The sequence below is a fragment of the Canis lupus genome, chromosome 11, assembly GCF_011100685.1.
Source record: "Canis lupus familiaris isolate Mischka breed German Shepherd chromosome 11, alternate assembly UU_Cfam_GSD_1.0, whole genome shotgun sequence".
Lineage (NCBI taxonomy): Eukaryota > Metazoa > Chordata > Mammalia > Carnivora > Canidae > Canis > Canis lupus.
In genome coordinates, this window is record NC_049232.1 from 16,748,676 (window position 1) to 16,770,638 (window position 21,963).

At 36.9% G+C, this 21,963-nt stretch overlaps 1 protein-coding gene across 8 annotated transcripts in view; it reads left to right on the forward strand.

Moving 5' to 3' along the window:
* CCDC192 (coiled-coil domain containing 192) overlaps positions 1-21,963 on the forward strand; it is a 216,693-nt gene that overhangs the window by 48,095 nt on the left and 146,635 nt on the right. For all 8 annotated transcript variants that reach the window (XM_038552047.1, XM_038552051.1, XM_038552048.1 and 5 more), the window contains 2 exons: positions 9,515-9,646; positions 10,473-10,529. In XM_038552047.1, the coding sequence (XP_038407975.1) occupies positions 9,515-9,646; positions 10,473-10,529 (189 nt within the window). The remainder of the gene's footprint in view (positions 1-9,514; positions 9,647-10,472; positions 10,530-21,963) is intronic.

The following is a 21,963-nucleotide window of genomic DNA, read 5'->3' on the forward strand; positions in this document are numbered from 1 at the left end:
AAGAATAGAGAATAATATTATCTGAGAAAAGAGGAAAGGCAGTTTACAAAGAGAAAAATATAATGATAATTTGCTTTCAGGACAGTGAGATTCAACACTGAGATTTGTGTTCATTAATTTAAAATGGAAGCAGTCAGGGCACCTGGGTGGCTTAGTGGTTGAGCATCTGCCTTTGGCTCAGGGCATGATCCTGGGGTCCTGAGATCAAATCCCACATCAGGCTCCTGGCAAGGGGCCTACTTCTCCCTCTGCCTATGTCTCTGGCTCTCTGTGTCTCTCATGAATAAAATAAATAAAATCTTTTTAAAAATAAAATGAAATGAAAGTAGTCAATCCAATTTTGTTATTTTTTTCTAATAGCAGTCCATGAAATGATGTGATGCTAATAATTCTCATGACCACTGAGAGCTAACTAGAAAGTTACTGTACTTTTATAGAGATGAAATTCATATCACATACAATTAACCATTTTGAAGGATGCAATTCAGTATCACTGAATGGATTCACAGTGTTATGCAATTAATGCAACTACCATTTCTCTCAAGTTTCAAAACTTTTTCTTTACCCCAGAACACTTGGCACCTCACAACCTCTTCATACTACCCTGACCACCACAAATTAGCCTATTTGGGTTTACTATTCTGGATATTTTGTATGAAGAGAACCATACAATATGTGACCTTTTTGTGTCTGGCTTCTTTTACTTAGCCTGATGTTTTTGTAGTTCATCCAAGTTATAGCAAATATCAGTACTTCATTCCTTTTAAGGTTGGATAATATTCATTATATGTAATAATGCAATTCTTTTATTCATTCATCTGTTGAGGGACGTTTGGTTTCCATTTTTAAGCTATTATGAAAAATGTTGCTATGAGCATTTATATACAAGTTTCTGGGTGCATAGATGCTTTCATTTCTTTTGGGTGCATACCGAGGAGTGGAATTGTTAGGTCATATGGTAATTTTAACTTTTTGATGAACCACCAAACTGTTTCCCATAACAGCTGCACTATTTTGCACTCCTAATAGCAATGCACAGGTTCCTATTTCTCCATATTTTCACCAACACTTTTTATTTTTCATTTTTTAAAATTGTAGCCATCATGGTGGCCGTGAAGTGGAATCTCATTGTAGTTTTGAATTGCATTGACTAGTGCAATGCTCTTGAACTTTCTTCTTTATCTGTCTTTTTTCTTTTGGAATCAGGAAACATTTCCAATTTTAGTCTTACAGTTATTTTTTTTTTATTTATTAGTTTAACATTTTTAAAAATTTAAATTCGATTTGTCAACATATAGTATAACACCCAGTGCTCATCCCATCAAGTGCCCTCTTCATTGCCCATCCCCTAGTTACCCCATCCTCCCACCCACCTCCCCTTCTGCAATCCTTTGTTTGTTTCCCAGAGTTAGGAGTCTCTCATGGTTTGTCTTCTTCTCTAATTTTTCCTACTCATTTCCATTCCTTTCCCTTATAATTCCTTTCACTATTTCTTGTATTTCCCGTATGAGTGAAACCATATGATGATTACTCAGCCATTAGAAGAGACAAATACCCACTCTTGGCTTCGATGTGGATGGAACTGGAGGGTATTATCCTGAGTGAGATAAGTCAATCAGAGAAGGACAATCATCATATGGTTTTATTCTTACAGTTATTAACCAAAATTACAAAAGTAGATTTATAAAGTCACACATCAGTGAAGGAAGTGAAATGTATGATATCTTGAAAAATTGCAAAGAAATACACCCTGAGTGAAAAGTCTACAGTTAAACTGTGGTTGCACAATAAGCTATATTTATTACTGCATTTTCTCAGTAAGCTCTTCCTTATGTTTGTTAGACTGATTCACTCTCCTGTACATCAGTTGAGTTTTCTTACTCTTCCTTAACTCAGTTTTGATAATTTGTGTATTTCTAAGAATGTTTCCATTTCACCTGGATAATCTAATTTGCTGGCATCCCACTGTTCCTAGCATTTTTTCTTAATCTTTTTAATTTCTAGAAGGTTGATAGAAATGTCTCCACTTTTACTTTTCAGTTATTTTTGCCTTTGCTCTCTTCTTAAAAAAAGTCAGTAAAGCTAAAGATTTGTCAACTTTGTGGATTATTTTCAAGAAACAACTTTTGGTTTCACCAATTCTATTGTTTTTCAATTCTTTATTTTGTTGATCTCTGCTTAGTCTTTATCTTTTATTCTTTCTATTGGCTTTGGGTTTAGTCTGTTCTTTTTCTTCAAGGTGTTTAGTTAAATTGTTGATTTGACATTTCTTCTAAATGGAGGTGTTTTCAACTATAAATTTCCCTTTGGTACTGCTTTTGGTGCATCCCCTAAGTTTTGGTATGTTGTGTTCTTCTTTTCATTTGTCTCTGAGGACTTTCTAATTTCTCTTGTGATTTCTTCTCTGAGTCATTTATTCTTTTAAGAATGTGTTGTTTTATTTCTGTTCATCTTCAAGGTTTCCAGTTTTTCTTTTGTTATTGATTTCTAGCTTCATTCCATTCTTGTTGGAGAAGGTAGTTTTTTTTTTTTTTATCATTTTGATCCTTTTAACAGATGGTCTAACATGTGCTCTATCCTGGAGAATGTTCCTTGTGCAATTGGGCAGAAGGAGTATTCTGCTGATGTTGGCTGAACTACCCTATATGTCTGTTAGGTTTACTTAGTTTGAAGTGTTGTTCAAGTCCATTTCCTTACTGATCTTCTGTCTAGATGTTCTATCCATTATTAAGAGTGGGGTATTGAGTTCCCTAACTACTCTATTACTTTTATTGCCACTAATTTTGCCCTTAAATTTTGTCATTTTTTCATATATGTGTGTGAAGGGGTTCTTTTGTTTGGTACATGTATGTTTATAATTTTGATGAATTGACACTTTTATCAATATGTAATACCCTTCCTCATATTTGGTACTAATTTTGACTTAGCATCTATTTTATCTGTCACTCTAACTCTCTTCTGGTTATTATTTACATGGAATATCTTATTTCATCTTTTTCACTTTCCACCTATTTGTTTCTTTAAGTCTGAAGTCAGTCTCTTATAAGCAGCTTATAGTTGGATTATATTTTTTATCCGTTCCACAAGTCTGTCTTTTAATTGGTAAGTCTAAACCACTTATTTTTATTTATTTTTTAAAAGACTGTATTTATTTTAGAGAGAGAGAGTGGGAGGAAGAGTATAGGGGGAGAGGGGCAAGCAAACTCTATGCTGAGCACAGAGCCTGACTTGGGGCTCAAGATCAGGAATCAAGATCATGACATGAGCCAAAATCAAGAGTAGGAAGCTCACCAACTGAGCCACCCAGAAACCCCTAAACCATTGATTTTAAAGTACTGAGGATGAAATATGTACTTCTCCCATTTTGCTATTTGTTTTCTATATATCTTACATCGTTTTGTTCCTCAATTCTTCCAATGCTACAGCCTTTTGTGTTTGATTTTTCCCAGTATATCATTTTGATTACTTTGGTATTTTTGTATCTTTTCAGTTATTTGCTTTTATAATGTGTATGTTAGTATGACTTGTAGTGTCTCATAGGTTTCTTAGTTATGTTCATTTCTCTTTATTCTTTTTTCTTTCTGCTCCTCAGACTGGGAAACCAGCTACTCTAGTTTGCTGATTCTTCAAGTTTACTGATTCTTTCATCTGCCTGCTTTTAAATTGTTCTAGTGAATTTTTCATTTTTAACTATTTTGCTTTTCAATTTCAGAATTTCTACTTGGTTTCTTTTTATAATTTCTATTACTTTATTCCTGTCTTCTATCTGCTTATAAGTCATTCTTCTGATTTCCTTTACTCCCCCTACCATGGTTTCTCTCAGCTATCTGAGCATATTTAACATAGCTCCATTTAAAGTATTTTTCCAATAAGTCCAGAAGTACAATGCCTGAGTTTGTTCAGGTACAGTTTTAATCAAGGTGTGTGTGTGTCTGTTTGGTAAATGCACTGTACTTTACTTTGTAAGCTTGGTAAGTTTTGCTGAGAACTAGACATTTTGAATACTGTAGTGTGATAACTCTGAAAATCAGATTCTTCTCTGAACTTTCCCCAAGAATTGCTGTTGTTGCTTGTTGAGGACTGCAGCTGTATATTTATTTACTTTTCCAAAGATTATATTTCTTGTCATGCATGGTCACCAAAGTCTCCTGTTCCATTATTTCTGTAGTTAGCCAGATGACTTGACAGAGATTTCCCTGAATGCCAGTCTCTTTCTTCATCGAGTACTTTCCTGGATACTGCAGGTATTCTACTAGACCCCAGAATTCTGAAATGGTTGCTTCTGATAGTTCTTGCCAGCTCAATAGTTACATAAGTGAAAGGACCTATTCCTGGAACTTCCTACTCTGCCATCTTCTGTGAAGTCTAGGTTGTTTTGCTTTAGCTGCTATCTTGAATACAATTATAAAATATATTAGTGCCCTTTACTGATTCCATCAATAAACCATACAATGGATAAAATTTACCTTTCTTTAACTTTTAACTGTATTACAGTACTTTTATAATGATCTTTTATTGAACATTGGGATAAATATTGAAAGTTGATCTTTCAAGTGGATTTACACAGCCTCAAAGGTATAATATGGAAGTTCCCTCTTTGTTTTATGTAATTCTTAAGACAAATATCATTTATACTTTTTAAGTCATTTCTTCCCTCCAAATTGTTAAAATCACAGGCAGAAAAGAAAGGTATTTGCTTGTCAAAGAGTCAGAAGTAGAACATTAGCCTTCCAACATCATGTGAATCTATCTTCCAGCAAAAGTGGCTAATTAGGACACATGGAAATTGGTCATTTAAAGAATAGCTATATTTCTACTCTCTTTTTGTAAGCAGATACTAACACTAATTGAACTAAACTTGTTTTTATTCTCCCCAAAACAATTACTCTGTAAAACCAAGTAGTTCTTATGAAAAAAAGAAAAGAAAGAAAAAAGAAGCAATGCCCAAGGTCCTCAGAGTTTTAAAATTCAATTATGACATCTTGTATGGCTACCTTGGATTTCCTCTTACTTATTTTGATGCCTTTTTTTCTATGTCACAATTTGAATTTGAATTTAGGCAGCATTCTTGAAAGCTTCCTGAATTGAAAATTAGACTTTAAAAAGTTCTAAACCCTCCATCAAAATAATGGAGTGAATTCAAAATAGCAACTAACATCTTGTGACTCAGCAATAGAGCACAGTCTTTCAGGCAGTTCTTAAATTAAAAACAAAACAAAACAAAATTCTGATGTGTAACTTTTACTTTATTTAATTTTCCTCCCATCTCTTTTCTCTTCTATCCTTTTGGATTATCAGACTTATCTGATGGTCTATTTTCAAAGAGAGCTCAGAGAATATCGTCTTATGCTGATAAACAGTTTCCTCATTATAGAATGGAACACAACTAGAAATTTATTAGTTCTTGCTCCCAGTTTATCCATATTTGGAAGAAAAAATAAGATCCCTTTGTCCTGCTATTGTGAGGTGATGACATATACATATGAGAATTAAGTTTAAAAACTTAATAAATAGAATGATCTTAGCAAATATTGTTCCCAGCCAATTTGACTGTGTCTTGTGAGTTCTGACAGAATCCTCCACTCATCCTTCTGGGAAATTACAATCTAATTTGAACACATATGACTAGAGAAATATCCTATAAAAATAGAGCAAAGTAGCATGTAAAATCCTATTATGGGACCAAGGTCCAAGTGGCAGTGAGTTGTAGGTTTGAGACTAAAACATAGATCTCTTGACTCCAAGCCAAGGTTTCTTAGAATAAAGCTAAGCTCGAGGTAAATATATCTGATTCAAAGGGGTGTTCAGATAGAGGTCCTTATAGAAAGAAAAGAAAAAGATGGTGTTGATGTCTATAAAAAAAAGAAGCAAGAGGGATGCCTGGTGGCTCAGTGGTTGAGCATCTGTCTTTGGCTCAGAGCATGATCCTGGGTCTTGGGATTGAGTCCCGCATCTCCCTCTATGTCTCTGCCTCTCTCTGTGCTTCTTATGAATAAAATAAAATCTTTTTTTTTTTAAAGAAGCAAGATGGAGGATCCCTGGGTGGCGCAGTGGTTTAGCGCCTGCCTTTGGCCCAGGGCGAGATCCTGGAGACCCGGGATCGAATCCCACGTCGGGCTCCCGGTGCATGGAGCCTGCTTCTCCCTCTGCCTATGTCTCTGCCTCTCTCTCTCTCTCTCTCTGTGACTATCATAAATAAATAAAAATTTACAAAAAAAATTTAAGAAGCAAGATGTTAGGACAGACTTCTCAGATCTTAGAATAAAAGAAAATAAATTTATTTCAGGTAAATAGGTAAACATGCTGAGAAAGAATGCTGAAGATCATGCAGTTAGCAGGGGAAAAAATCACAGGCCTCATCTTTGTAGGCAGCTTTAGAGTTAGGGTCTGGATATAATATAGAACGCAGAGTTGGAGGCAGACAAATGTAAATTCAAATCCAACGTCTTCTTATTAGTTAAGGGCAAGCCAATTCATCTGTAAAAGCATCTAGTTTCCCATTCTTTACAATGGTGATGATTAACAAAAAATATAAACAAAACTCCTTATAGAGTCTTGAGCAATGAACTAAGGTAAGTATAGATAGTTTCCAGCAGAATGCATGGTATGGTATAGCTACCAAATAAGTGTTAATGACTGGTGTTGTTCCATAGACTTTAATTATTTGTGGTCAAGAGCATGGGACTTTGGAATCAGACAGTGTATCAGTTGAATGCTTATGGTAGACAAGTAATGGAAAATTCAATTTCTAAACAATAAGGAAACTTATTAGCTTACTCTGTGTGAGTCTAAGGTCAAGATTATGCTTCAAGATTATTTGATAGTACATTTCAATAATGTTGTCCACTCTTCCATTCAGACTGTTGCTTCATCATATACTGGTTTCCTGGATGTTTATAGGATCACTACAGTAGCATTCATATCTGGTAGGTGAGACAGAATGCTCCAAATCATCAAAATTCCTCCTGTGGAGTGTGAAAGGTCCAAATTAGATAATTTCTTCTCATAGAATAACTGTGGCAAAAGAAAAGTCAGACTCTAATTTGGTTAGACTGGATTCCTTTTCTTTTTTTAAATTTATTTTAGAGAGAGAGAGAAAGTGATAGAGCACGAGCAAGGTGAGGGGTAGAGAGAGAAACAGACTCCCCGCTGAACAGGGAGCCTAATCCTGGGCTCAATCCTAGGACTCTGGGATCATGACCTGAGCCGAAGGCTGACTCTTAACCTACTGAGCCACCCAGGCACCACTAAACCTTGATTCCTGAACCAATCAGCAGCAAAGAGGATGGGATTTTCATGATTCTCAGGCCTCACTTTAGGAGCTGAGGTCAAATTTAGGTTTAGGGAATAAGACTCAATGTCCACTGCTGAAAGCTTGGATTCCAACACTCACTTGCTATCTCCTTGGGCAAGTTATGCAACTTTGCTGAAATTAATGAATTCCCTCATCTGCAAAATGGGTAGGAAGCTGAATTGAGATAAATAAAAGTGAAAACAAAAGGTTCTGCAGAGGGCTTGATAGGTAATTAGTACCCAGTGAATTATTATTGTCATTATTGTTATTCACCTATATACTTTCATATTATGTAATAATTCTAAAATTGTCTGCCTTTCTGGGTAAAGTGTGAGTTTTTTGAGCACATAAGCAATACCACTCTCATGTGTTACCTCTAAAGTTTTACATGTGATAAGCACTCGATATATTTCTTTAACAAATGAGTGAATAAGTGAATATCTGTTGAAAGGATGAATAAATGCCTGAAAACAATAGAAGGTAGATTTCAAAGAAATACAACCAAATAGTGACTGACTGAATGACAGGTCAGGTAGGATATGGGAACAAAATAGGCCAGTCTGAGAAAAACTATATTTGAAAGGAAGAAATACCAGATCTAGAGAGGCCTTTTCCCTGAACACTAGAGAGGTCACAGGAAGTAAGTGAACCAAATACAATTTGAGTTTAGAGTAACTGGCTCAAAACCTCTGTGATGTCTTCAGATACTTTGTTGTATAATTTGATAAATAATAAATGTTTGAATAAAACCCCTATCAATACTTACTGTAACCTAGAGGAGGTAGGTAGAAGAAAGTATAAAAATAATAGGTACAGGATATGTTTCAAGCATTATTCTAAGTATTTTTCTTGCATAAACTCATGTAATCCTCAAAACAAACCTGTGAGGTAAGTACTATTCTTTACATCTCCACTCCTATTTACAGATTGGAAAATCAAGCCCAGAGGGACTGAGAAATTTGCCTAGATCCCAGAGATAGTAAGGAGGAAAATGAGATGTTTACCCATAGGGTCTGACTCAAGAGTCTGTGTTTTTAGCCATTATACTATACTGTGGAATACACTAGAAGAGTGCCTACAAAAACCAGGCTACATCTCTAAACTACTATGTACTCAAGAGTTAAATGCATCACCATCCAAGAGGAGCACTACAGGTGTCCTGTGTCACGGAGAGCTGAAAGCTGTAGCCAACAGTTCATGACATATTTGTCCCCTCTGGCCCTCCACATTGTGCTTTTGTAATCTCCAGTGCATAACACAATGGCTGTGGAGAGTGCCAAGTAAACAACTAATTGTTAAGTGAATGAGTGTGAGGATGAGTGGATTTGGATCGATGCCAGCCTATATATGCTGTGCCCAACTTATTTCCGTGGAGACCAACCTCTTCATGCTTTCCCATTTGATAAATTGTCCTTAAAAACTTGCTGTACCTTTCAAGATGAGACAGTATGCTTCACAACAATACTTGGAATAAAATGAAAGAGATACTTAAAGATAATTCATGCCTCCAAGGACACACTGGGAACTGGAATGAATACAAGGTGTGTGTCCCTTTTCAGAGACTCTTTTAGAATTGTTGCTGAGCTATAGAGAAAATGCACAATAAACTGTCTGAATGAAAGGAAATGCTAGTCCAGAGGCTCTCCAAGGGAGTTAGGAACGAGGCATTATCAAACTACCCTTTGCTCAAGAGCAATCCACAAACAGTAAAACAAAGACCGTCATCTGTAGACATTTTCTGGTCATGGTTTGGCAGATGTGTCTTGGATCAGACTTTAACTTGAAATTCCTGCATTTCCCTTTAGCTGTTTATATGGTTAACATTCAAAGGACTCAGAATTTCTACTCTATAGGAAAGAGCTGTAGTCCCCCAAAAGTTAAGTTTCAAGAACAGTTTATAAACTGCAATTCAGATTTCAGCTGCACAAATAAAGTACAATCTTAAAACATAAGAAAGATGAGTGTTGAGCTTGTTGCACTAAAAATCGCTCTGCCTGTTGTAACTATGTAGTTTCATCTCTTGCCCAGAAAGATCTTTATTAATAAAAATAAAATCAACCTTATTTCCTTATCTCTCTACACTAATCTTTGTCAGCTATGAAGGATATTCCAGAAGATATTTTCATGTTTAATAGATACCAGTGGTAGGCAATATATTTATTAATTAAACTTTTAAAAGGAGTTTTAAAATTTGTATGCCCTTACAAGAAATGTCTTTAGCTTGCAGCCTCTGAAGGAACAAAATCAAAACTGCTTGAGCAAGTTTCCTGGCTGGAGGGAAAACTGCAGGCTCTGGACCATAAGGAAGACAGTGGGGAATCATACCAAAAAATAGTTCTTGCAAAAGACCAGGTATGTTGTAGAAGAAAAAATAATCTTTATCTTAAAAGGCTACCTAAATTTATATGAATTGACAATACTGCAGTTCTTTCTGGCTGGGTTGGGAGTTCATATTTAAGTTCAAGATGGCAAATAATATTTGTGTTTGCTAAATATAATTGAATTCCCTGATGAATATTCACATACAAAAATTAATTTTGTGATTTTTTAAAAGTTTGTTTGATATGTATCCTTTTGAACCATATTAGCTAAATATTCTACTTAATTAGTAAGTGGCATTAACTATCCAGATGTTTCTTTGTTTTTAAGGTTGAACTCAATCAAGGAATAGTTTATTTCTGTGTAGTAAAAGAAGGGAGCAGAAAATTTGTCATATGCTTTAACCAATTACAAGAGGTTATTAATCTCAGAATCTCTAGGCATTTATATAATTTTTTTTCTCGTTCAACTCAAAAGTGTTTGTATCTGCCTTTGGTATATATATGTTCACACAAAAACATATCCACATATTCTAAAGGCAGTTCTAAAACCATATGATCCTATATATGTATATACAAGGAAGGTTAGCATTCCCTTCAGTACATCAAGCAAACATTATCTTCCAACTAATTTTCTAAATCTTAACATATTTGTGTCCTTTGTTCTTGGGCTCTTCAATAGATTGGAAGAAAAATAGGAGTAGTAGCAAGGATTTCTCAATGACAATTTCAAAAGCATCTAGCCAAGATAGTGCTGCCATTCACAGGTTTTGAGAACTGGTATCTATTTATATCTGGAATACTTTGAATATGTAAAAGGACGAGTTATACTCTTTGTTTCTAAACTTTTCCCTTTTCAGCATATTGAGAAATTACAAGCTGAATTGAAAACTTCCCAGGAGCAACTTACAGCCCATGTGAGTGTTTTTCTCCTTTTTTTAATTCCTTAATTTATATCACAGTTTTCCTGGGAATGAACAGTAATTTTTCAGAAGTTGTTACTATTGTCTTTGTACTGAAACCAAATCACAAGGCGATTTTTTACTCAGTATTTTTACTGTTTCTACAAAGTTGCTTTCCCTCAATAGAATTCTAATTTATACTGATGGTAAAAATTATAAAACCTATGTGTTATGTATAGCCATACAGTTTAATCAGGTACCAACAGGATAAGAGAACAAGAAACTAAGAGTAGAAAGACAAGAAAACCAGGCTCATTTAGTGAATGAGTGGAAGTGGAAAGGTTTGGCATGTCGAATACAGGCCTAGAGCAGTGCTACTTAAACTTCAGGGTATCAAGAATTACTCAGAAAACTTTTAAAAACAAATTGCCTGGAGATTTTGATTTCTGCAAAAGCTAGGGTGCAACCTGAGAATTTGTACTTCTGGATGATGCTAGATTTAGGTGATGCTGATGCTGCCAATTTTGGACATTTCAAGTAGCACTGTAATATATATATATATAATATATATTATATATTATATATATATATATTTTTTCATTCTGCCCTAGTCTTGTGATTTTTAGACAGGTGACCATAAAAGATACAGAACTGCTCATTTATCCTGTAAGTACTCCCGAAAGAGACTCTATGAACTTCCAGGGTATATTTCATTGACACTTAAGCCTATTTTCACTCAGAGAACAACTAATGAACATTTCCTGCCACAAGATCCTTCCTTATGTGTTCACACATATAAGCCAGTTTGTCACCCTGGCTCTCTCCCTTCCCAAGAATCTAAACAATCCTGACACGTTACATGCCTCCTAGAAGACTCACTCACTCACCTTCCTTTCAGTGATTTCCTCTATCCCTACCTTGGGTGCTGGGGGATGACTTCTTGATTAAGAACATTGGCCAGGGATGCCTGGGTTGCTCAGTGATTTGGCACCTGTCTTTGGCCCAGGGCATGATCCTGGAGACCCGAGATTGAGTCCCATGTGGGACTTCCTGCATGGAGCCTGCTTCTCTCTCTGCCTATGTCTCTCACTCTAAAACAAAACAAAACAAAACAAAACAAAACAAAAAAACAAAACAAAAAACAAAACAAAACAAAAAAACATTGGCCAGTCATGTTAAACAGCCAATCTGAACAACAACAAAGATTATCTTATCTGAGATCTGAGGGGCTGCAGTCCAGAAGTGCTGCAGAAAAGACTGCAGAATAAATTCTGATCATCATCCCTTTGATATTTGAAATAAACTAATCTGGATAAATCATGGTAACTGATTTTTTTTCCTGGGATAGGGAAAAGCTAATCTGCTGTGGCAGTTAGCAGAGCTTTTAGCTCTGACTTCAGAATCTCTTTTGGCCTTATATGCTCAATTGACCAAGAGTGAAAATGATTAAGGCCTGCATTTGTGACATGGTGACATATTCAGACAGCAGTATATCTAATTAGCTTAGTATTCTATTGCAGATGCCTCCCTCCAGTCTCACCCCAGTCTGTCCTGAGGGTGCCAGATAATGACTATTGTCAGAGGATGTCTCCTCATGCCAGATTGATACCTATAGCCATTTGCCCAGGGTGGGTTTAGCTCAGAATTTTTTAAAGGACTGCTCACTATGGTTCTGATATTAGCTTCCAGCATCTCTTCATGAAAAGCTGATAGAAAACAAAACAAAACAAAACATAGTCACAGATGCCTTCAGGAAATTCTTCTGGTGTCTCTTCCACTGCCTAGGTTCTGCAGATTCTACTCCTGTACCACACTGATCCTGGTCCAGGCTTGTCTGAACTGGTATTGCTTTCTTGTATTAGTGTATTGATATCAACAACAGAGATTTCTGCCATGTAACTGCTCAAAGTTCAGGTTTTAATATAGCAGTGTGATCATGAAAGCTTTACTTAACTCATCAAGAAGATTTAAATGAAAATATTAATAATAAGGTTTCTTGAGAATAGATTCTGTATCTACTGTGTTTCATATATTTTATATTTTAAATCTCAAAACAATCCAAAAAGTGGGCATCATTTTTCAAGTAGGAAAACTGAATATTAGAGATTAGATCTCTTGTCACACGTCAGCTCTGATCCATGCTTTTGCTACCACAATTTGCTACCTCTCCAAATTATATTCTCTACATGCCACTTCAGGCATCAAACGGTGTTTATAGAGGCTCTTTCTGCAAACTTTCTTCTCTTTTCACTCAGAGTGATTCATCAGTTCATAATCCTTCAACTCTCACTTCCATGCAAATAAAAACTCCCTCCGCCCCATCAAAGTCTATCTTAATCATCCCCTAATTACAGCTCCTTAATGGCGTAATGATAATTTCTTAAAATATGGTTTCTTGAAAATAACATTCACAATGATGTTAATTCTGGGGGAAAAAATGGGTGGTGCATTGGAAATGAAGTTAAGTTAGATGGGTTTAGTTACTACAGGATTTATCAGTGGATAATCTATCTCCAAGAAAGGATCATAGTATGTTGTTTTCCAAGGGTGATTGATGAATGCACAGAGGTTTGGAGACTGCTAGCATATTGCATCAAGTTAAAGTACTATGCTTGCTAAATATGGCTTGAATATCTTGCTGACACCATAGGCTCAAATACATATACAAAGGGCATATACAAAGTCAAATTTATCATCTTCTACTCCTACTTCTTAAGTATGCCCCTCTTTTTGGATCCCCACCATTGTGAATAATATCACACTGCTGTTATTTATTATGTACACCCAAACTATCAAACAACTTCTCTCTGCCTCCATTCCACTTGTAGTTAGTAGTCAGGCTGTGAGAGTATGTTTCTAAAAGTTATCTCACTTCTGTGTCTTCTATTCCATCATACTGCCATATCCCTAACCCTTTTTGATCATCTTATGTCTTATTGCTACTGGCCCCAAATATTAACATATTCAAGTTTAGACGTTTCCACTGTCCCTGCACAACCCAAATCAAAATGTAGCCCTCTTGCTCTCATATCATCAAGTCCTGTTTGCAGAGGAGAGAGAGAGTAAAACTCACGTGTGAAGATGCGGAGTGGGGGCAGAACTCGAAGGAAGGATGAAACCTACGGGTGTGGCAGAAAAGAGAACAGGGATTGAAAGACCAAGGTGGTGGGAATGGAACTCTGTAGATGAGGAGAGGGTCCTTCTGGACACTGGAAGGCTCCTGGGAGTTCTGAGAATGCTTACTATTAAGAAATAACAGGGCATTAATAAGAGTTGTCAGGCAGGATGTACCTGGATTCCCCTAAGTGTTTGGGAGTCGTGCGTAAAGTTTGGAATTTCTGTTTGAGTCATGCCTCCTAAATGTAACGCTATCGTAGGATGTGACCCTGTGGTAGTCTTCTGGTTTCCCTGCCTCTACCCTGAAAAAGGTTTCCAAAGGACATCCCTACCCCCTCAACACCCTCGTCTTTCCCTACCCGTTCTCTGCCTCCCACTGACTAAGCTAATAAAACGGCTCTGCTGTCAATCTTTACATGTCCTGTGTCAGTTGATGCCCTGTGAATCTGCTCTCTGTGTTCTCATAGTCCAGACTATTCTTCCTTCTGTTCTTTATCCAAATAATTATTACTCTTCTTGCAAGACTCATAACAGAAATCAATCTCTTCCTTAGCCCTCAGATTACTTTCTTTGGGCTCCTATAACCTCTTGTACATTCATCTGTTTTAGCTCAAAATACTACTTTTGATTGACATGATCTGTTCATATATCTACCCCCTACTAGACTTGAAGGTTCTTGAGGGCAATATCAAGAATGTGTGCCTGTATCTATTACCCCAAGCATAAGGCTAGGCACATTATAGTCACTCAATATATTTGCTACACTAAATTGAATGTTACTCTGATCATGTCATGTCATTTTTCCTGTTCCAAAGCCTAGAGTAAGACAATGGTTGCCCATTACTCCAGACTCTATGGCAAAATAAATGCCATGGTCCATTACCCCTGACCATGGCATTTATTACACTGAAAATGACTCTCTAACCCCTTTTCCTGCCTCCTCTGTATCACACATCTGTGACTCCCAAGGACACCCACACATTCTTGCCCTGGGGGCTATGTTCATGGTTTCCTTATACCTGGAATATCAGTCCTCACCAACGATTTTGATGAAGAATGCCAGATTTTTCCCATTCTTCATCAAGATTGTTCCTTCCAGGAAGTTTCTCCTGACCACCCAAACAGAAGTAATCTCTTTCTTTGGTACTTTCTTTCTTTCTCTCTTTTTTTTGTATATATTTTTTTATTGGAGTTTGATATGCCAACATATAGCATAACACCCAGTGCTCATCCTGTCAAGTGCCCCCCTCAGTGCCCGTCACCTGTCACCCCAACCCCCTGCCCACCTCCGTTTCCATCACCCCTTGTTTGTTTCCCAGAGTTAGGTGTCTCTCATGTTCTGTCACCCTCACTGATATTTCCCACTCATTTTCTCTCCTTTCCCTTTTATTCCCTTTCACTATTTTTTATATTCCCCAAATGAATGAGAGCATATAAAGTTTGTCCTTCTCCGATTGAGTTACTTCACTCAACATAATACCCTCCAGTTCTATCCACATTGAAGCAAATGGGGGGTATTTGTCGTTTCTAATGGCTTAGTAATATACAATTGTATACATAGAACACAGCTTCTTTATCCATTCATCTGTCGATGGACACTGAGGCTCCTTCCATAGTTTGGCTATTGTGGACATTGCTGCTATAAACATTGGGGTGCAGGTGTTCCAGCGTTTCACTGCATCTGTATCCTTGGGGTAAATCCCCAGCAGTGCAATTGCTGGGTCATGGGGCAGTTCTATTTTTAACTCTTTGAGGAACATCCACATGTTTTCCAGTTCACATTCCCACCAACAGGGCAAGAGGGTTCCCATTTCTCCACATCCTCTCCAACATTTGTTGTTTCCTGTCTGGTTAATTTTCACCATTCTCACTGGTGTGAGGTGGTATCTCATTGTGGTTTTGATTTGTATTTCCTTGATGGCAAGTGATGCGGAGCATTTTCTCATGTGCTTATTGGCCATGACTATGTCTTCCTCTGTGAAATTTCTGTTCATGTTTTTTGGTAATTTCATGATTTGATAGTTTGTTTCTTTGCTGTTGAGTTTAATAAGTTCTTTATAGATCTTGGATACTAGCCCTTTATCTGATACGTCATTTGCAAGTATCTTCTCCCATTCTGTAGGTTGTCTTTCAGTTTTGTTGACTGTTTCTTTTGCTGTGCAAGAAGCTTTTTATCTTAAGTCCCAATAGTTCATTTTTGCTTTTGTTTCCCTTGCCTTTATAGATTTATCTTGCAAGAAGTTGCTGTGGCCAAGTTCAAAAAGGGTGTTGCCTGTGTTCTCTAGGATTTTGCTGGATTCTTGTCTCACTTTTAGATCTTTCACCCATTTTGAGTTTCTTTTTGTGTATGGTGTAAGAGAACGGTTCAGTTTCATTCCTCTGCACATAGCTCTCCAATTTTCCCAGCACCATTTATTGAAGAGACTGTCCTTTTTTCACTGGATAGTCTTTCCTGCTTTGTCGAATATTAGTTGCCCATAGAATTGAGGGCCCATTTCTGGGTTCTCTATTCTGTTCCATTGATCTATGTGTCTGTTTTTGTACCAATACCATACTGTCTTGATGATCACAGCTTTGTAGTACAGCTTGAAATCTGGCATTGTGATGCCCCCGGCTCTGGCTTTCTTTTTCAATATTCCCCGGCTATTCGGGGTCTTTTCTGATTCCAAACAAATCTTAAGATGATTTGTTCCAACTCTGTGAAGAAACTCCACAGTATTTTCATAGGGATTGCATTAAATGTGTAAATTGCCCTGGGTAGCATTGAAATTTTTACAATATTAATTCTTTCAATCCATGAGGATGGAATATTTTTCCATCTCTTTGTGTCTTCCTCAATTTCTTTCAGAAGTATTCTATAGTCTTTAGGGTATAGATCCTTTACCTCTTTGGTTGGGTTTATTTCTAGGTATCTTATGCTTTTTGAGTGCAATTGTAAATGGGATTGACTCCTTAATTTCATTTCTTCAGTTTTATTGTTAGTGTATAGAAATGCCACTGATTTCCGGGCATTGATTTTGTATCCTGCCTCACTGCCAAATTGCTGTATGAGTTCTAGCAATCTTGGGGTGGAGTCTTTTGGGTTTTCTGGTACAGTGTCATGTCATCTGCAAAGAGGGAGAGTTTGACTTCTTCTTTGCCAATTTTAATGACTTTTATTTCTTTTTGTTGCCTGATTGCTGAGGCTAGAAGTTCTAGTACTATGTTGAATAGCAGTGGGGAGAGTGGACATCCCTGTCTTGTTCCTGATCTTAGGGGAAAGGCTCCTAGTGTTTCCCCATTGAGAATGATATTTGCTGTGGGCTTTTTGTAGATGCTGAGAAATATTCCCTCTATCCCTACCCTCTGAAGAGTTTTGATCAGGAATGGATGCTGTATTTTGTTAAATGCTTTCTCTGTATCTATTGAGAGGATCATATGGATCTTGTTTTTTCTCTTGTTGGTATGATCTATCACACTGATTACTTTATGAGTGTTGAACCAGCCTTGCATCCTGGGGATAAATCCCACTTGGTCATGGTGAATGATCTTCTTAATGTACTGTTGGATCCTATTGGCTAGTATCTTGTTGAGAATTTTTGCATCTGTATTCATCAGGGATATTGATCTCTAATTCTCCTTTTTGGTGGAGGTCTTTGTCTGGTTTTGGAATTAAGGTGATGCTGTTTGGAAGTATTCCATAGAACAAGTTTGGAAGTATTCCATCCCTTTCTATCTTTCGGAACAGCTTTAGTAGAATAGGTATTGTTTCTTCTTTAAATGTTTGAAGGAATTCCCCTGAGAAGCCATCTGGCCCTGGACTTTTGTGTCTTGGGAGATTTTTGATTACTGCTTCAATTTCCTCACTGGTTATCAGCCTATTCAGGTTTTCTATTTCTTCCTGTTCCTTTTTGGCTTGTGGTCTTCCAGAAACACGTCCATTTCTTCTAGATTGCCTAATTTATTGGCATATAGCTGCTCACAATATGTTTTTAAAATCATTTGTATTTCCTTGGTATAGGTTGTGATCTCTCCTTTTTCATCCGTGATTTTATTAATTAGAGTCTTTTCTCTTTTGTTTTTAATAAGGCTGGCTAATGGTTTATCTGTCTTATTAATTCTTTCAAAGAACCAACTCCTGGTTTTGTTGATCTATTCTACAGTTCCTGTGGTCTCTATTTCATTGAGTTCTGCTCAAATCTTTATTAACTCTCTTCTTCTCCTGGATGTAGGTTTTATTTGCTGTTCTTTCTCCAGTTCCTGTAGGTGCAAGGTTAGCTTGTGTACTTGAGTTTTTTCCAATTTTTTAAGGGATGCTTGTATCACAATGTATTTCCTTCTCAGGACTGCTTTTGCTGTCTCTCAAAGATTTTGAAAGGTTGTATCTTCATTTTCATTAGTTTCTACGGATCTTTTTAATTCTTCTCTAATTTCCTAGTTGACCCATTTAGCTTTTAGTAGGATGCTCTTTAACCTCCATGTGTTTGAGTGTCTTCAAATTTCTTCTTGTGATTGAGTTTAAGTTTCAAAGCATTATTGTCTGAAAATATGCAGGAGACAATCCTAATCCTAATCTTATCAGTTAAGACCTGATTTGTGACCCAGTATGTGGTCTATTCTGGAGAAAGTTCCATGTGCACTTGAGAAGAATGTATATTCAGTCGCATTAGGATGGAAAGTTCTGTATATAGCTGTGAAATCCATCTGGTCCAGTGTATCATTTAAAGCCTTTGTTTCTTTGGAGATGTTCTGCTTAAATTATCTGTCATTTGCACAAAGTGCCATGTTGAAGTCTCCCAGTATTAGTGTATCATTATCTAAAGATGTCTTTACTTTGGTTATCAATTGATTGATATACTTGGCAGCTCCCAAGCTGCATTGATGCATTAGGGGCATCAATATTCATGATTGTTAGGTCCTCTTGTTGGATAGATCCTTTAAGTATGATATAGTGTGCCTCTTCATGTTTACTACAGTTTTTAGGATAAACTTTAATTTATCTGATATGAGGATTGCTACCCCAGCTTTCTTTTGAGGACCGTTTGAATGATAAATGGTTCTCAAACTTTTCATTTTCAGGCTGGAGGTGTCGTCAGGTTTACTGAGTCTCTTGTAGACAAGTAGATGGGTCTTACTTTTTTATCCAGTCCAAAACCCTGCATCTTTTGATGGGATCATTAAGCCCATTCATGGTCAGAGTTACTCTTGAAAGATATGAATTTAGTGTCATCATAATACCTATTCAGTCCCTGTTTTTGTGGATTATTTCTTTGGGCTTCCTCTTTCTTTTACAGAGTCCCCCTTAACATTTCTTGCAGAGCTGGTTTGGTGGTCACATATTCTTTCAGTCTCTGCCTATCTTGGAAGCTCTTTATCTCTACTTCTATTCTGAATGACAGCCTTGCTGGATAAAGTATTCTTGGCTGCATGTTCTAATCTCTTTTTTTTTTTAGAAGAGTTTTCATTTTTTATTTTATTTTTTAAAGATTTTTTAAATTTATTTATGACAGAGAGAGAGAGAGAGAGAGAGAGAAAGAGAGGGAGAAGCAGGCTCCATGCAGGGAGCCTGATGTGGGACTCGATCCCCGGTCTTCAGGATCATGCCCAGGGCCAAAAGTGGCGCTAAACTGCTGGGCCACTGGGGCTGCCCTGGATGTTCTTCTCATTTAGGGCCCCAAATATATCCTGTCAGCCTTTTCTGGCCTGCCAGGTCTCTGTGGAGAGGTCTGTCTGCTGTTAATCTGTTAATCTAATAGTTCTCTCCATATAAGTTAGGGATCTCTTGTCTCTTGCTGCTTTAAGGAATTTATCTTTATCTTTGGAATTAGCAAGTTTCACTATTAGATGTCCAGGTGTTTAACGGTTTTTATTGATTTTGGCAGGGCTACCTCTCTATCTCCTGGATCTGAATGCCTGTTTCCCTCCCCAAATCAGGGAAGTTCTCAGCTATAATTTGTTCAAATATGCTTTCTGGTCCTCTGTCTCTTTTGGCCCCCTCTGGAACCCACATAAATGTAGATTTTTCCTTCTGAGGCTGTCATTTATTTCCCTTAACCTTTCCTCATGGTCTTTTAATTTTTTTTCTCTTTTTTCCTCAGCTTCCTTCCTTGTCATCAACTTGTCTTCTATGTCACTCACTCTTTCTTCTACCTCATTAACCTTTGTTGTTAGGACCTCCAGTTTGCATTGCATCTCATTTAATTGATTTTTAATTTTGGCCTGATTATATCAAAATCTGCAGTCATGAAGTCTCTTGAATCTTTTATGTTTTTTTCCAGAGCCACCAGTAGCTTTAGAATTGTGCTTCTGAATTGGCTTTCTGACATCGACTTGTAATCCAAATTCTGTACCTCTGTGGCAGAGAGCACTGTTTCTGATTCTTTCTTTTGTGGTGAGTTCTTTCTATTCATTTTTTGCTCAGTGCAGAGTGGCTAAAAATGAGTTGTACTTGTAAGAAGCGCAAACTCTTCTCTCTGTGTCGTTCCAGCTGTTCTCTCTTTAAATCTCAGGTTGAATTAGTAGGTTTTCAGGATGATTCAAAAGTTACCTAGTAAGTTGGTGAGGCCAGGTGACTGGCGGACCCTACTTCTCCGCCATCTTGTCCCGCCCCAACTAACGTCTTTGGTACTTTCACAGCACATCTCTACACCTGTCTTTTGTCACTTGTCACATGATGACCCACAAGAAAATTACATAATATGAACTAGCTCTTCCCCAAGACTGTGAGCTTGGGGAAGAACAGGGAGAAATTTTGTTAATCCTCATGCTTCTTACAGTGTCTAGCTCAATACCTTGCTCAGATTTCATTGAAATGAATCATTAAAATGACTAAATTAAAAATAAGGTTATTTTGGTATTTATAGGAGCCTACTTTAAATTTTATCTCTTAAAAATGACAGTTGCATAAGATGTTACCATAATCTGAATTTGATACTTTCAAGGTATAATATGGAAAGGAGAGAAGGTAATGATCTGTTAGAATGCAAATAGAAGGAAAAAGCAGCAAAAGAAAATACAGTTCTGGAAAACCCCTATTTCAAAAAAAGTAAGAAGAACATCCAAAGAAAATTACAGTGTTAATATAAAAATTAACAACCTCGTGGCTTCCTTTTATTCAGAGTTCAATTGTCCGAAATCCAATAGTCAAATTATATTTTTGTATAATTAAACTGATAGCTATGAAATGACTGAGTTGTCACTGCTAATATTTGGAAGCTTAAAATCTCATCTCATTAACTTTACATAGTCACAGCTTATACTCTTCAAATATTACAAAGGGTTGTAAATGTACATATGGATACCCACCCAGCCACACACAGTGCTAACCTGCCCGAGGTATTTTTATCAATCCTTCCCACATGATTACTTATCTCCTTAGAGATCTACACAGAATTAAACAAATATTTGAAGCAAATGTTTATAATCGCTCAAAGGTAACTGTTCATGTCGGGGCAATTTGAATTAGGACTAGGAATTTTAAGGAAAGGCATCCTTTTCAAATTAATGCATTCCAAATTGTTGAATCCATTGCTTCACTATTTTTAGTATGGGGAGTATAAGTACTTTGCACTATCTATTCACTGTTGTTGATGATCTGATTATTTGTGGTAACCGAGAGGTTTGGCTCCCTGCCTCACTTCCATCTCAATGGCCCCTGAGTCCTGATCATGGCCAAAAGCTCTATAATATTTGATGGGCTTATTTCCAAAAGAGAAATCTGAGTAACTGGGAGGTAGATACTCAACTACAATGTTATTCTGTATACTTTCTTGTATGCTTGAAATATTTCTAATGAAGTAAAAAAGTTAAGAATATCCAGAAGATGGAACTTTCCCAATGCATTGTATATAGCATGCTTCAAGCTGTAAGATAGATGAGTATATCTTTGAAATCAGAAGTTCCTGACCTAGAGTTCCTGAGGACATACTTAAACCTGGAAGCTATGGTCTTGAAGCTCAGAATCAGGAAAACAGGGCATGGGAGAGCCCACCATGGGTACCCAAGACAGAATTTTCCAGAAGAGCTGATTTCACTTCTTCCTTTCCTCCTCTAAAGCAGCTATCAGCTGCCTTCTAAGAATCTACAGGAGCCCTCAGTTTAGATCAAGTGAGAATTCCTCTCTCCTAGAATTTCAGGCCCTCTGTTAATTGGTCTTTTACCACTATGATAGAAGACACGGGCTGTTTTTGTTGCTTCCTGGCTACATAACCATCCATTAACATCTTTGGCAGTACTACCCTGATATCCTTTTCAGTTAGGTCTCTTCCATCATGCACAGTCTTGGAGGGTCTGTAATTCAAAGTACCCTATCACATAGTAGCTGAGGAATGGGCATGTTCTCTAAGCCAATTAG